Raw genomic sequence first — 15650 nt, forward strand, 5'->3', positions numbered from 1 at the left:
TGATTAGCAGATGTATAGGTATAATATGTATGCAAAAGGCTGACCCCAAGGACCTGCGAGCCCATCTTAAGGACAGCGGCAGCTGCAGCAAACTTCAGCAAATGGGTTGTCGATATTGCTTATCAGAAGACGTGGTAAAGTGCAAGGTGATCACAAAGGGAAGCATCTTAAAGTCCTGAAATGTAATTTAGCACAGATGCAAGGGCACACGATCCCCACAAAAAGAGGTAAAGAGGGATTAGCAGATGTCCCGGTGATAAGTTACACTGTCTGCAGGAGATGCCCTAGAGCATGCGAAAGATAATTACGGCCTAGGACAAGATGAGCACAAAAGCCAGCAACTTAAAGTCCCTGAAATGTAATTAGCCACAGATACTGTGATAAGATGAACGCAAAAGGAGGACCCTTAGGACCATGTGAAGCGTCCGTAAGAGGGCCTCAAAGGTATGTCCTCAGGGGGTCATGGGTCAGGAAATGAAGTCGCAAAATCAATGCACTATCACCCATTAGGAGTCCACCTCCACAAAGGCTACATGTATTATGAGCGGACCGTTCAAAGGTATAAAACCACCGCAAATACAGGTCTCAAACACAAAACACATACAGAGGCCACACTTCTGGAAGGTCGTATTTGTGATTTGCATTGGCACAGACCCGTCCCAGGACTTTAAAGGGAATAATGGATCAGAGCAACTTGTCACAGATTGACGCAGCCTGCGACAACTTAAGGAAGGTAAATAAATAAGGGGTTGGGTGCATGCTGATTTTATTTACTGTATGGGGTTGCATTTAAGTAAACAGAGTTGCATTTTAAAATGGTTTTTTTTTTTTTATTTTTTTTTTTAGCTATATAGGCCGGTGCTCGCAGTTACAATTAATGTTTAAGGCTATGTGTTATACTTTTTAAAATGTGAATAATGGGGACTGTGAAACATTTATAATTATGAGTTTTGTAAGAGGCTCAAATCAACATGTGCTTGTATTTAATATGAACAAGGGTGTATTTTTAAAGACTGTTTAAAGCAAGGTGTGAGGATGTTTACGTTGTTTTAATTAATGTTTAATGTGAGTGTGGATAGACTGCTTAGTTTCAAGAGAGGGGGTGGGGTGTCTGTAAAATATGGTTGTAATTTTAAGGCTTAACAGTGTCTAGCAACAGTTTTAGATGTTTGCCAACGGGAGTCCCCCAGAAGTTGCCAAAATAAACTCAAGCAATTTAGCAATAATAAAAACGTTTTAAGTACTCACACACTGGTGGCTGGTCCTGTGGTGTTGAGTGTGTCCATGGCCCAAACTGTAGCAAGGCCTCGTAGTGGTCCTGGTACCTGTGGGTTGGAGTTCCGGTAAGGGGTGATTGTCTGGCACAGGGGTGGGGTTCCAGTGCCCTGTGAGGCCTGAGGGGTTCCAGACCCCTCTTGTTAAAAAATAAGAGACCCCCGGAGCTCTTGTGCTCCATGCGGAGCTCCGGTGGGTCTGCGAGGGTTTTTTTTTGTGGTGGCTCCTGAGCAACCTGGCCAGTGCTGGGGCCCTCGGGGGTCCGTGGTGGGGCGTGAGGCCCCAGTTAAAAAATTAATGCTGCTTACGGCGTGGTGGTGGGGCCTCCTTGGCCCCTGAGGCTGTGTGTGACCCTCGGGGGTGTTGCTGGGGCGCTAGGCCGTCATTTTAAAAAGTAATGCCCCTCGGAGCTCGCTGGGCTCCATGCGCTGTTCCTGGGGGGTTTGAGGCTGTGTTGGGGCTCCTGTGCCCAGTTGCGGCGCTGTTTTTAAAGAAATGACCCGGAGCCCCTGCGGTCCTCAGACCAAGCTCCGCGGCGTGTGCGACGATGGGAGGGGTGGGGGGTTCCTACTTGGCCTTAGAGAGGCCCCAAAACATTTAAAAAATAAAATAAATAAATAACCGGAGCACCGCTGTGGCTCCATGCGGGCTCCGAGTTTGAGTGGTGGGTGTTGGGAGCACATATGCTCCGTTGTGGAGGTCGTGGGCTCCGGGGTATGTGCGGCTGCTGTGGGGGGTTACTGGGGCTCGAGGCCCACGGATGTTTTCAAAGTTGAAGGCCCCGGAGCCGCGCTGGGCGCCATGCGGGCTCCGGGGCATGTGCGGAGGGTGTGGGGGCTCCTGTGCCCTACTGTTGCGGCTTTTTTTTTTTTTTTTTTTTTCTTTAATTAATGAAATAAACAAACCCCGGAGCCCTGCTGTGTCTCCATGCGGGCTCCGAGGACTGTGCGGCGGTTGTGGGGTTGCTGGGGCGCTAGGCCAGCGTTTAAAATAAATAAATAAACAATTCAAGCGCCCGGAGCCCGCTGTGCTTCATGCGGGCTCCTGGGGGCTGTGCGGCGGTTGTTGGGTTGCTGGGGCGCTAAGCTCCCGTTTAAAAAAAAAAATAATAATAATTCAAGCGCCCGGAGCCCGCTGTGCTTCATGCGGAGCTCCGGGCTATGTGCGGCTGTTGTGGGGTTGTTGGGTGTCGAGGCCCCTTGTGTTTTAAAATGATGCCCCCAGAGCAAGCGTATGGCCTGTGCTGCTCTATGGGGGCCGAGGCGACATTCCCGAGGTTCCCACGAGGCTCCCGATGGCGGCGGTATGTTGTTTTCCCCTCAGGGACTGGTGGGGTAGGGCCCGCCCCTCCAGTGACATCAGGGGAGTCCCGATGATGTCACTGGTGGGGCGGTTCCTACCTCAGCAATCCCTGAAGGGAAGTGTGTGGGGATTCCTCAATGTCGTTTAAGGCATTTGTTTTTTTTTTTTTTTTATATAGCGTGGAGTTTACCCCAAGGTGTCAGAACGCTTCACAAAAGGAACAAAACTGGTACATGAGAACATTACAAGTGTACAAAATACAAAAGCAAACGTTACATTGAATGACGCAATAATGACAATCGTGACCCAACAAAATACATGAGGTAGCAAACGATGCATTATAGGAGGAAAAAAAAGTGCAGGTTACAAAAGCGTACAAAATAAACAGAGGTGTAATACTGCAATATATGGAGGGCCCTCAAGCACAAGAACAAACATTACGTAGTCAATACTGGCACTTGTGTATGTATCTATAGCAAACAAAATGTAAGAGGTAGCAAACAGAATGTTACATGTGAAAAGTAACGTGTGCATGTTACAACAGAGTCCCGAGCACATGTAGAAGGATAATAATGTCATAAATGGTAGAACCCTTAGTAAGGCACTTCTATAGCCATGTAGAAAAGAATTTCCTAGTCAGTTTTGAAGGCTTGGGCATGGGTTTTAAATGGCTGTTTTTTCAATATTATAGACACGCCGAAGTCGCTGCATGTTTATTTTATGCAGCCACCCATAAGTAAAAGCTAATACGCATGTGTTGATTTTCAAGGTGTGATATGTGTTTTTCTACGAGGTATGTAACTGTAACATAGTGTTTATGAGATATGTTTTAAAGCACCCCCTTTTTTCATTTTATATATCTACCCCCAGCCACAAGACCTGCCTGTATTAACCCTCACAGACTCGGCCCTGCCTGTATTAACCCTCACGGACTCGGACCTGGATGAATTAATCCTCACAGACTCGCAAATGCAAACCATAGAGACAGGTATATGCACTTAGAGATGCTTACTTCCGAGTTACTGCACACACCGGTATCTTAGAAGCACTGCATTCCTAATGTGTTCTCACATGTGTATACTTTTTATAGGTCTGAATCCGGAACTACAGAGGATTCTTGACGATCTACAGCGCATACCCGTGGCTCAAGACGCGCCGCCGAGTGCACAGGCTAATCCCCTTCCTACAGGTAAATCAAAAGGGCGATGGTTTTCAGAGGTTTAAGACCAGGGAGGAGGGCCTAGTACCCCCTAAAAAAAAAAAAACAAGTGTGAACTATAGGAACGCTCCTCAGAGGCGTCTGCTAAGGTCTGGCTTATACTACAAATGTGATTATTTTTTCTTTACAGGGCCCCCTGAGCCACGCCAGGACATCGTGATTGTGCAAGACGCGCCCCAACGCCCAAAAGAAACAACTGTGAAAAGGAAAGCTACAGCATCTAAAGATGGACCCGCGAAAAAGAAAGGATCTGGGAAAAGTCCTCTAAAAGGTGTGTTTTTACAAAAGGGTGTGAAACAAAAAAAAAAAGAACTCTCTGAGTTTTATTCTCTCAAAATCAAGGGGTCTCAGACAGAGTACCAGGGTCCTGCGGCGGTCTCTCAAAATCAAGGGGTCTCAGACTTAGAGTACCTGGGGTCCTGCGGAGGGTAGTGTAAGCATCTTATACAAGATTCATGCGTGTTTCTAATATATATATATATTTTTTATTTTACATTTCTAGGAGCAGCTCAAAAGAACAGCGGAGCTGATACTCATAAGGCTAAGAGAGCTACGAAGCCGTTGGCTGATATCACAAAGATCGTTCTGAACAAGGGGCCTACGGCGAAAGCTGTGAGTAGGCGTGTTCGCCAGGATAAACTCTGTTCTTATTACCGCCATATACACCAGTCAACAGGTACATCTCAGAAATGCAAAATCAAGCCCACCACCAAACTGTTGAAGCCTTTTACAGGACAGTCTATTTCACCAGAGGTGGGTGTCAACCGTGGAGTAGTGCTCACAACCCCAACCGCTGTAAAGCCAGGCTTGTGTAAAAACCCCGCAGCAGAGCAGAAACCTCTCAAGGTCTCAAAGGGGAAGCTCATCACAACCAAGCCTGCCCTTAACAAAAAGCAGCTGAAACCCATACCCCATACCGGGCCCATAAACCTCAAGAAGAAGAAGGGCAGTTATATGTCCCAACAAGGGCCCTTAGACCTCAGCAAGAAACCTGTGGCTTCTGAACCCCCGACGTCTCCTGTAGATCTATCTTTAAAAAATGCTGCTAAGCAGGGGAGCGAACCCACTACCACGGGGCTCTCTAAGGACCCATCGACAGCGACGCCTGTTGCGGAAACTCTGTTACAACCACAAGCCCCTAAAGTCAGCAGGCTTTCAAGAAAATATCTTAAGAATAAGCAGAGGTTAGATGCGGCAGAAGTAGAAACACCCAAGGTCCCCTTAAGCACACCTGTTACACCTCAGACCCCCGATCCGCCTATGAAACCTTCGGGAGTTTCAAACAAACTAAAGAGTCATATAGAGGCGTGTCCCCGAGACCAAAACCTAAAAACTATGATAGTCGCCCCATCCGTTTTTAAGGACAAAGTGTCTGAAAAGGGTAGCCCAGTAGGTGGAACGGTAGACAGCCTTGAGGGAACATCAGAAGCAGCGTACGCGGGCCCTTCTAACACCAGCAATGGGGTTTTGCACAATAGGACCTTAGCTTGTGGCGCCCTTGATTATTGCGACAATCAATTAAACGCACCCCTTCTTATGTCCTCTATACCCCCTCTGGGAGTTTACGACCCAACCAGCCCAGCGACATCCCCTGCAATATACACTGCTGCTAGTACAGGGGAGGGCGAATGGTCCAATCAGAGTATGGAGGGGGTATTTAGTATGATCCCGTCCCCAGATGCCCCGGGGTGTTCGCACTGGGACCCTGTTTCCATGATTCCCCCAGGCCCGCAGTTACAGAATGGTGGGGGTTTTGAAAACACTATAGACACCCCTGGCGTTGTAGAGGTTGCTACACACACAACACATGTATTCACCCCAAACCCTCCAAAATATGACTCTATAAATCCAAAGCCGGTACTAGATGCGTATGTAAAGGATATACAATTGGCTGTCAGAAAACTAAAGCGCCAAGCGGTCACCGCAACCTTAAAATGGGGCTTGGGGGGTAGCTGTGACATATCCATGGCTGCGGCACAGCAGAAGATATTGCAAAGGGTTGACCTCTGTAAAAGAGTAATCCTCCAAACTTGTCAGGAAGCAGGATCAGACATAGGGACTATACAACCGTGACTAGGACAACGACCGCTCCTAAAGAAACGACAGGCCCCCTGTGTTAGTAAAATACACACCTCAAAATATACCCGTAAGGTACAAACCGTTCTAACAAAATCCCTTCGTTTCCTACGCTTACGTGGGCATAAAAAGTGCATAGAACACAGCAAACAGAGGCTTGCTGTTTCAAAAGCCAAGTCCGGGTCATATACCGCGATACCAGCCATACACCAGAACACAGGTTCGGGAGAGGACAGCCCCAGGGAAGGCAGGTTGAAGGGTTTTGATGTTAGAACACCAACACAACCCCAACCGGAACCCTTAGAGGCGTCTTTGCATGGCCCTATAACAGAGGCCTCAAGGAACACTCCACACAGAGGTGCTGTACATACTGCACAGATAGGCAGGGGTCTGGCCCCTAGAAAAGCAGAGCCCCATAAAAAACAAAAGTGGGCCAATAGCGCTAAACAACGCCGGTGTTTAATCAGGAAGCTAAAGAAAGCCAGAATGTGTGCTACAAGACGCTTTAAAAGACAACAAGACCCCCTACTAAACCAGGACCCTCAAAATGATACCGCAACAAGCTCCCCAGAAAGTCAACCCCCTCAAAATGAGGATTCAGAGATTGTCTTTTTAGAGAGCGTTAGAAGCTACAGGCGTAATGTGGAGAGATTTAGGGCCACCGAGCACTACGAGGAGTTTAGGTTTGCTAACCTACACCTAATAACGTCCACCGAACAAGGGGTGTTTGCTATACATCAGGCGGTGCAAGCGCTCATTGAAAGGTTGTTACGCGATGTGGGGCCCAATGATTTTTTCCAGCTACGTTTCCAGGGGCAGGGTTTTGATAGTCCGCTGTTCACAAGAAGGGCAGCGCGAGATGTGTTTGACGCCGTAGACTTTTTAGAAAACCTGGAGCGGCTTTTACAGAGCAATGCGGAACTAGTCGCCTTTGGCACTTTCAGAGTCGTAGCCCTCATTGTACGGGGTCGTGAGGGGGGTGTTTCACGCCCTTTAAAGAGCGTTCTATACAGCCAGATAATAGGTAAGAAGCAGCGCTGGCTGCTCGACTTTAACAATAATTCAACCAACACTTGTCTTGCGGCCAGCATCGCTGGGTTGTTGATGGGGCGCGACACCCCCGACGCTGTCATCCTGGCTAGAGCGTCTGAAGCCCATAAGGTTCTTGAAATACCTCCAGACCGTCTGGTCGGTTTTGGGGACATCAGTCTATTTGAAAACTATTTCTCGGTGACCGTGAAAGTTCTTTATCACAATGGCTCTTGGAAGTATTTTACAACCGGGACCCGTGTGGGGCACAAGACTGTATATGTCCTTCACCATGATAACCACTTTTACGGCATCTTGAACCTTAAAGGTTTTCTGGGAGCCAGATACGTGTGTACACATTGCGACCACATTTACAGCAACACGGAACGTCATCAGTGTGAAATGCATTGTAAGATGTGCCAGAGGGATGGTTGCGTCGAAGACGTTGTCCTGAAGGTGAGGTGTCGCACCTGTAAGATGTTTTGTCGCTCTCAAGACTGTTTGAACATCCATAGGAAAGCTGCTAGATGCAGCCCTAAAATGGATTGTTTTGAGTGTGGCCGGTATGTGCCTGATGATCACAAATGCAGGGGTATGAAATGCCCCAGGTGTCGCGTGTCTTTTGATGCTGGTACCAACCATCAGTGCTACCTGGTTAAAGCCAGACCCCAGACCAAGACCGAAGCATACATTGTGTTTGATATAGAGTGCACGCAGGAGACGGGAGTACACCAGCCTAACTATATTTACGCCCACCATCTAACTTCCACCGACAGCTGGGAGTTTGAAGGTAGAACGTGCGTTGGTGATTTCCTTAACACCTTCATTCAAACAGAATTCAAAGGCTACACCATGCTGGCCCACAATTCAAAAGCCTACGACTCATTCTTTATTTTGCAAAATATGATTCGTGAAAAGGTACAAGTAGATCTCATCACTCAGGGTTCCAAGCTGATGATGTTAACAACCACACAGTTGCAAATAAGATTTATAGACACCTTGAATTTTCTACCCATGAAACTGAGTAAGCTTCCAAAAGCCTTTGGATTCCCCGGGTGTAAAGGTTATTTTCCACACTTTTTTAATACCTGGGCTAACCAGGATTATGTGGGTCCCATGCCCCCTCCTGACAGTTACGGGGTTGAATACATGTTGCCTGCCGAGAAAGAAAACTTTCAACAGTGGTACTCTGAAAACCGCGAAAAGGAGTTTCATTTTAAAACAGAGTTGAAAGCTTATTGCCAGGCGGATGTAATGATCCTGCGACAAGCGTGCAACCTCTTCAGAGATGTTGTGGTGGAGATGACTAAGAAAGTCAAGCGGTTAAAACCAAAGAAGTCTCAAAGACCAACGACGGTCAGAGCTATGACATCCAAGAAGCCTAAAACGGTAAACAAAAGCAGGGCCATGAAATCCAAGAAGGAGCAGGCGTCAAAGGAGATCGAATACATCGACCCATTTCAAAACATCACACTGGCCTCCATGTGTATGTCCATTTACAAACACATGTTTTTAAAACCAGAAAGTATCGCTCTAGTCCCTCCAGATCTCTATAACGGCAAACAGAAACGCTATTCAACACCCTCTATCCGATGGCTCATGTACGTCTCTGAGAAGGAAGGCATACAGATTCAACACGCCTTACAGGTCGGTGAACGACGTGTGGGGCCCTACTACCTGGACGGGTACGCCGAAATTAAGGGTGTGCCGACGGCCTTCGAATACAACGGCTGTTTTTACCACGGCTGCCCCCGTTGTTACAAGCCGCACGAGTTTAACAAATTGTTGGGTGCCAAATTTGAACACTTACACAGACGTACCCTGTTGAAGGCCCAGTATGTTGAAAAATGTGGCTATGCTATGAGGTCTATTTGGGAGCACGAATGGTTAGAGATGCTAGCAACCGACACCGAGCTCTGTTCTTTCATACAGACTCGTGCTTTACCCGAACCCCTGGAACCTCGCGACGCCTTATTCGGCGGTCGTACAAATGCCATACAATTGTACAGGGCAGCGGGTGATGGTGAGAAAATACACTACTACGATTTCACCAGTCTGTACCCGTTTGTGAACAAGATGAAGGTATACCCCTTAGGACACCCAACCATCATCTATAGAGATTTTAAGCCCATATCCGAATACTTTGGGCTAGTCAAATGTGAAATGTATCCTCCAAGACAGCTTTACTTTCCTGTGTTACCATACAGAGTCGATGGTAAACTGATGTTCCCCCTCTGTCGAACATGTGCTGTGTTTAAAGAGGGTGGTTATTGCGGGCACACCGAAGAACAAAGGATGCTCGCAGGGACATGGTGCAGCATCGAGGTAGAAGCTGCCTTAGAGAAAGGTTACAGGCTCGGGAGGATCCACGAGGTGTGGCATTTTAAGAGGACCTCTACACAACTCTTTGCCCCGTACATTAATCTGTTTCTCAGAGACAAACAGGAAGCCTCTGGGTATCCCGAATGGTGTACTAGTCAGGATGCAAAACAGAAGTACATCGATGACTACTACCTTCACGAGGGTATCCAGTTACGGCCCCATTTGATAGAGGTCAACCCCGCCCGGCGACAGTTAGCCAAGCTCTGTCTTAATTCCTTATGGGGAAAATTCGCTCAGCGTACAAATATGTCAAACACGACCTTAATAACAGATCCCGACGAACTGTTTAAGTACCTCTTTGCCCCTTGTTACGAGGTGTCCAGCTGCGAGTTTATCGACGACGATACAGCGGCACTATGCTGGAAATACACAAAGGCATACCCCACAACGTGTAACAACGTAAACATCTTCATAGCCAGCTTCACCACCGCCCACGCCCGTCTAGAGCTTTACAGGGTTATGGATAAACTCCAGGACCGTTGTTTGTATCACGATACCGACTCTGTAATTTTTGTGAGTAAGCCTGGGGATGAAGACCCGCCCCTTGGAGATTATCTTGGTAATTTGACCAGCGAGCTCGATAAGGATGAGCATATAATAGAATATGCCTCATCCGGGCCTAAATCATACTCATACCGGACAAACAAGAACAAAGTGTGTATGAAGGTCAAAGGCATAACCCTAAACGTCAACAACACCCTAAAAATCAATTTCGACAGTCTAAAGAATCTGGTGCACGAATACGCGGCATCAGACAATTGCGAAAATGCTAAAACCATAGTTGTGAACCAGCCGTGCATAGTCAGATCCAAAAAGAAGTGGGAAATTACAACACAGCCCCTACATAAAACCTTACGTGTTGTTTTTGATAAAAGGGTCCTGACCACCGGCTATAAAACACTGCCGTACGGCTATTAGACCCCATTAGAGAGACAAACAGCCCCTAACATGGACACCCGGTTACAACATCCGTTCTCCTGCGTGTTAGCAGGGCCCTCAAACTGCGGTAAGAGCTACTTTATAAAAAAGCTCTTAGAAAACTCTGCATCTGTTCTATCCCAGACCCCTAATAACATTGTGTGGCTTTATTCATGCTGGCAGCCGCTTTATGCAACCCTGGCCCGCAGTTTCCCCCATATCCGATTTATAGAGGGTATACCGGATAATCTCAACGATGATGAGTTACTGCCACCGGCCAAGGTTAACATGATAATTGTCGACGATCTTATGCGTGAAGGGGGCGATCATCCGGAGTTAGAGCGAGCGTTTACTCAATATTCACATCATCGCAATCTCAGCATCTGTTATATTGTGCAGAACTTGTTTTACAAGGGTAAGAACAGCAGATCTATAGCTCTCAACGCTTCGTATCTTGTTTTATTTAAAAACCCCCGGGACAAACAACAAATAGCCGTCATAGCTAAACAGATGTACCCCGGAAACACCCACTTCTTCATGGAAGCCTTTAACGACGCTACAGCAAAGCCCCACGGTTACCTACTGGTAGACTTAAAAAATGAAACTCTAGAAGACTATAGATTGAGGGCTGATATTTTTCCCCCAGAGCTACCCGTAGTTTACACGCCAAAGGTCAAGAACAGGTCCTATAAAAAGAGGGTTTGATGACTTTTAGAGACATTTACAACCAGGACTTTATAATACAAGGTGTTGACCATGTCGGACCGTCTACGCCGTAATTTCGCTCTCCTGAAAATGCTGGTTACAGCCAGTCCCCAACACAGAAAGGCCATCCTGTGCGCTGCTTCTGATGACTTAGTGTCTGCCATTGCAGAAATAGCCCTAAATACCCTAAAAGGCAACGTTCCTATATCACGGGGGCAATTACAGGTTCTGAAGAAGAAGAAGGGTCTTATCAAGAAGCTCAGTAATAAAAGGGCCTCACTCAGTACCAAGAAGAAGCTGGTGAAACAGTCTGGAGGGTTTATAGGCGCTTTGCTTCGTATAGCTATACCTGTAATCACGAGCCTCCTCCCGACACGCTGATGGAGCACGCCACAAAAATGTATTTGGTTCCTAAACAACAAATGGAACAGCTGGGCTCTTCAGCGGACAATGTATGGGATATACGCAGAAATGAGACTCTACGGTTGGATGCTGAAATTAAGGCTATATTGAATCGGACGGATCTAAACCCCTACGACAAGGCCAATCTTTACACCAGCAGTCTTAAAAACTTTTTAAGCTACTACAAACAGTGGAATGCCGAGAAAAACACGCTAACTCTACACACCCCGGACTCTGAGCAGCCAGCAGCCCCTACGAATGCTCCTCAACCCCTACAAGAACCGCCGGACTCCGAGCCACCCTCAGATACCTTTGTGGATGACCTCTTGCGAAATATCAGTCAAAGGCATCGAGGGGCTGCGCAAATGTTGATGAGTAAACTAGCCGCTTCTAAAGACCTGACATCCTGGAATGATCGCGGAGAATTCCTCTACAGGGGCCAGCCGATTGTAGGGTCGCACATGTATGATCTAGTCAAAGGTCTCACACACCCCAGAATCCTGACGCCTCAAAATACCCCACGCGGCTGGGAGCAGTTTCTACGAGCCGCTGCCGAACTCAACATTCCATCCACGCTGGTGGGCAATAACGAACACCGACGGCTGCTTGAACATTTAAAGACACCCCTTCCTCCATCGCCTGCAGGCTCGGACTCCCCTCTGCTATCCCCATCGTGGAGTACCCCCTTGGTGCCGGCTGTACGGCGAAAAAGACATTTGTCCAAAACCAGTACTTGGATTGAGTCTTAATGGTTTTTTTTAACTAAAAATGTACAGTTTATGTGTATAAGCATATTTGATTTTTCTTCCTATGTTTATTCGCCAGAGTTTGTCATTGTAATGTTCAACCTACAGACCTTTTGTAATAAACGCTTTTATAACTTTTCAGACCGTCTCCCGCTCCTATTTTTAAAAAAAAACTTTTGAATTATGGTGCATGTATAAGCAATAAAAATACAGAGACTGAATGCTTGATTTTAAACAGATATTGACTTTTATTTTTTAGACGTTCATCATTAAAAACAGAAGTTATAAACTCTTACAATTTTGACAAGCAACATATTCGGTTTTCACAGGTCTGACCGATACCCTGGTGTTTTCTTTTACATATTTCACAACTATACTGTTGTTGTTAACAAGGTCCTTCGAATATAAATTTAAGAAATTTCTAAACGAAACACCCTCTGACATTTTACAGATAAAATAAATACAGTGTTCCCCGCATGTCATGGCTGTAGTATCCTGTATCCGCACCTTATTATACACCACCCTCTTTGCAACTTTTTTAACAAACTTGAATATGGGTTGTGTATATAGGCGGTGTTCTGGGAACTCTGCTGTGCTGTCAAACACTATAACCTGATCATTCTCTATAAACAATGCAGCCCAATGTGTTCCACCCTTGTAGTGAGGATCAGTGTTAAAGACTAGGGTGCGGGGTCTTTCTACCCCTATTTCAAACGGTAACCCGTCACTAGGGAAAACACCTAAAAAGTATTTCCTAGCGTGTTTATGCCTGCTTAAGAAGTCCTGGATCTGCACAGTGTCCATTTTGCCTATGTATTAAAGATAGTCAAACAAAATCTGTCTGGCGTGGTTGATCTGGATGATGCTGTCGAATACCGAGAATACGACCATGTTCACATTCGTAGGTAGAGGATTACTGAATCGTATTTCAGCTTTTAGATTTCCGTTTTTGACCAGGTTGTAATGATCGCCGTCTTCCAGGTCTGGGGTCAGGTCGAACGCGAACAGCGTGTATCCAGCCCCATAGCCTTCGCGTGACACAGCCACTCCGCAGTCCCTCTGGTGCTTCCCGGTTATCGAAACCAGCCCCTGATATTCCCTGACGTAGTTGGAGGTTACAAAACTGGGGGTGTAGGGTTTTGCGGGAATCACATTGCCCTCGTGGACCAACGCTGCGTAGTTGATGCCGTAGTGTTTAAAATTGAAGGGGTTTGAGGCATAGGTACCGCTAAAGGCCGTATTGTCCACAAAACCGATAATGATGAGTTTGGGTAGTTGCCCAAGAAACAGGTTCTGCTGTTGTGTTAAGCGGGTACCTGCCGGGATGCTGAATACCTTCAGAGCTACTCTTTCCACAGCGTACTTGGCGTTTGATATTTGTAAAGCGTCGGCGTGCGCTAGCCTGACGCTCGGGGATACTTTCACTCTCTTTACAAACAGACTCGCTGAAAGTATGTCCAGTTTGTACTGTTCCGCATCCCCGTTGATGAGGCAGAATGCGTCCTTGTTGCGGGTGAGCTTGATCTTAAGATCAATTCCGTTGATGAGCAGTTTATCTTGGAAGAATAGGTCTGAATGTATGCGTCCCAGAAGGTCAAAGTTACGACTGCCTGCTGCCAGCCCCGCTCTTTTTACAAAACCCTTATTGGCGCCGTCCAGAGCCGTGATTTCAAACTGGGCGTGTGTATCCCTGTAGAAGAGACCCGTTGAAAGCTGTGTGTCAAGGGCGTCGCTGCTGTAGTTTAGAATACTCTCGAGGTAGGCTCTGTAGGCGTACATGTTATCGTTCTGCGTGATGAGCCGATCACCCAGGGTGATGTCCACCTGATTAAACATTGTAGCTATGGGGTATGCGATCGTCGCCACTTTAGCGGCTGCTGCGATGTCGGACCCATCCGCTTTCGTGATTTTACACACAAGATGCAGCAGCGTGTTGTTGAGATCCAAATACATATCCGTGGACCCCGACACATAAAACTCTATAGGGGCCAGAGGCGTCAATGCGGCTAAAGGCGATACCTCCATGAGGAAGCTGTTTTCGATGCTTGTCTGCGTTGGTTTTAGAGTGAACAGGTCTAACTCGGATTTGGCGCACTCGCCAGATGCGCAATGTACAAAGGCCATGGTTTAGTTTACGAGGCTTTTCTAAAAAATATTCACTTTAGAGGCGGCTCTCTTCTTCTTCACAGCTCTCTTCCGTCTTGGAGCTCTTCTTTTCTGAGGACGTTTTGAAGAGCTCCTTCTTTTTTTATAGGGGGCCGGCGGACCCTTGCGGCTCGCAGCACGCCGCTTCCTTTTAACACGCGCACGCGGGGCGTACACCAACCCCGATCCTTCTTGCGGCTGCTTGTTCATGCGCTCAGCAACTGCCGATGTAACAGAACCGACCACATCCCCGGCAATGCTCGTAGCGGCCGTCTTAATATGCGGTTTTGCAATTTCATAGCCTCTTCTCAGGAATGGCATCGCTCTTCTAAACAGACTCCTGAAGAATCCCCCTAAACCAGCCCCGTACATAACCGGTGATCCTTGAAAGTACGGAGGCCCTCCATAGCCGGCTTGGTTTCTGTAATAGTCCCGGTACATAGAAGGGTCACCGTATGTTTTCACGACCACCATGTTGCCTGCTTAATAGCCGCTGTCGCGTCTCGGTCTTAAATGAAGCTTGACAATAACTTTCCCGTATTTAAACCCCACCGGCTCAGACTGATCATCGTAGATCATAATTGAAATAGTGTCAAAATGATTTTTAGAAACTGCGACGTAGTCGGGTTTATGAAACTGGATATTAACCATCCCATTATTTTCACCTTGTACCTGGACCCATCTTAACAGCGGCGAGTAGCTATCGCCGATCCTCTGGGCCTCTACTATATCGCTATATACATAGAGCGTATAGAACCCTCCGTTAATATCAGGACAAGATAGATCCTGTTCCGCCAGGCCTTTCGAAGCAGCATTCATCACTGTGCCTAAAATCCTTTTCAATTTACCAGAGCAGTTAAACGACGTGCCTCTAGTCGGGGCTTTAAGAAACACCTTCCTTCTGACGTGATCGAGCGTCAGCTGAATATTCGCATATCCTTCGAGGGCGGCTATGGATTTGTTGATGGCGTCGACAACACTTGCAACTGATGGGTAGTAGCCAAACGGGATGCCGGCGTGCATGTTCACATTGTCCTCACGCTTTATGAAAAACTTTGCCTCGCTCGATGTCAACGTATTCCATGTTCTAGGGTATTGTATTTCTGTTAGGGCCACCTCCCAATCCCCTTTCAGGTCCACCGGTTTTGCCAATTTCACGATGTAATTAGAAATCTGGTTGTCGGGGAACATGGCCTTTGAAGAGTTGGATGGCAAGGTGATATAAAAGGGCTTCGTCTCCATCTTCTCAGCTGCTTGTAACAGGGCCTTAGCTCACACGCCCTTCAGAGAGCTGGCCAACACCCAACTGTTAAATTTCTCAGGCCAACCCCTCCATTTGACATACGCCTGACTGTTAACCCCTCGACCCCGCCTTTTCAGAACCTTTTCAACCCTATACACGCGGTTCGGATCATCAGGTACCGACTGTAGCTCTTCCTTGTAGAAGATAC

At 47.1% G+C, this 15650-nt stretch overlaps 2 protein-coding genes across 2 annotated transcripts in view; both read left to right on the plus strand.

The window, feature by feature from the left end:
* Positions 1-15650, plus strand: part of DUSP3 (dual specificity phosphatase 3) — a 413405-nt gene that overhangs the window by 138881 nt on the left and 258874 nt on the right. The window lies entirely within an intron of this gene.
* On the plus strand, positions 3453-5994 carry LOC147717096 (uncharacterized). Its single transcript, XM_086924005.1, has 4 exons — positions 3453-3565; positions 3668-3766; positions 3927-4067; positions 4299-5994. The coding sequence occupies exons 1-4, from the start codon at positions 3547-3549 to the stop codon at positions 5867-5869; spliced, it is 1830 nt and encodes a 609-aa protein (XP_086780131.1). The 5' UTR covers positions 3453-3546; the 3' UTR covers positions 5870-5994.

Source organism: Lissotriton vulgaris, chromosome 5, assembly GCF_964263255.1.
Source record: "Lissotriton vulgaris chromosome 5, aLisVul1.2, whole genome shotgun sequence".
Taxonomy (NCBI): Eukaryota; Metazoa; Chordata; class Amphibia; order Caudata; family Salamandridae; genus Lissotriton; species Lissotriton vulgaris.

What these genes read in the sequence shown, in the direction of transcription:
- LOC147717096 (XM_086924005.1), top strand. An exon ending in GGCTAATCCCCTTCCTACAG is followed by an intron (nt 3,767 to 3,926) that starts GTAAATCAAAAG and finishes TTTTCTTTACAG; the next exon opens with GGCCCCCTGAGCCACGCCAG. An exon ending in TGGGAAAAGTCCTCTAAAAG is followed by an intron (nt 4,068 to 4,298) that starts GTGTGTTTTTAC and finishes TTACATTTCTAG; the next exon opens with GAGCAGCTCAAAAGAACAGC.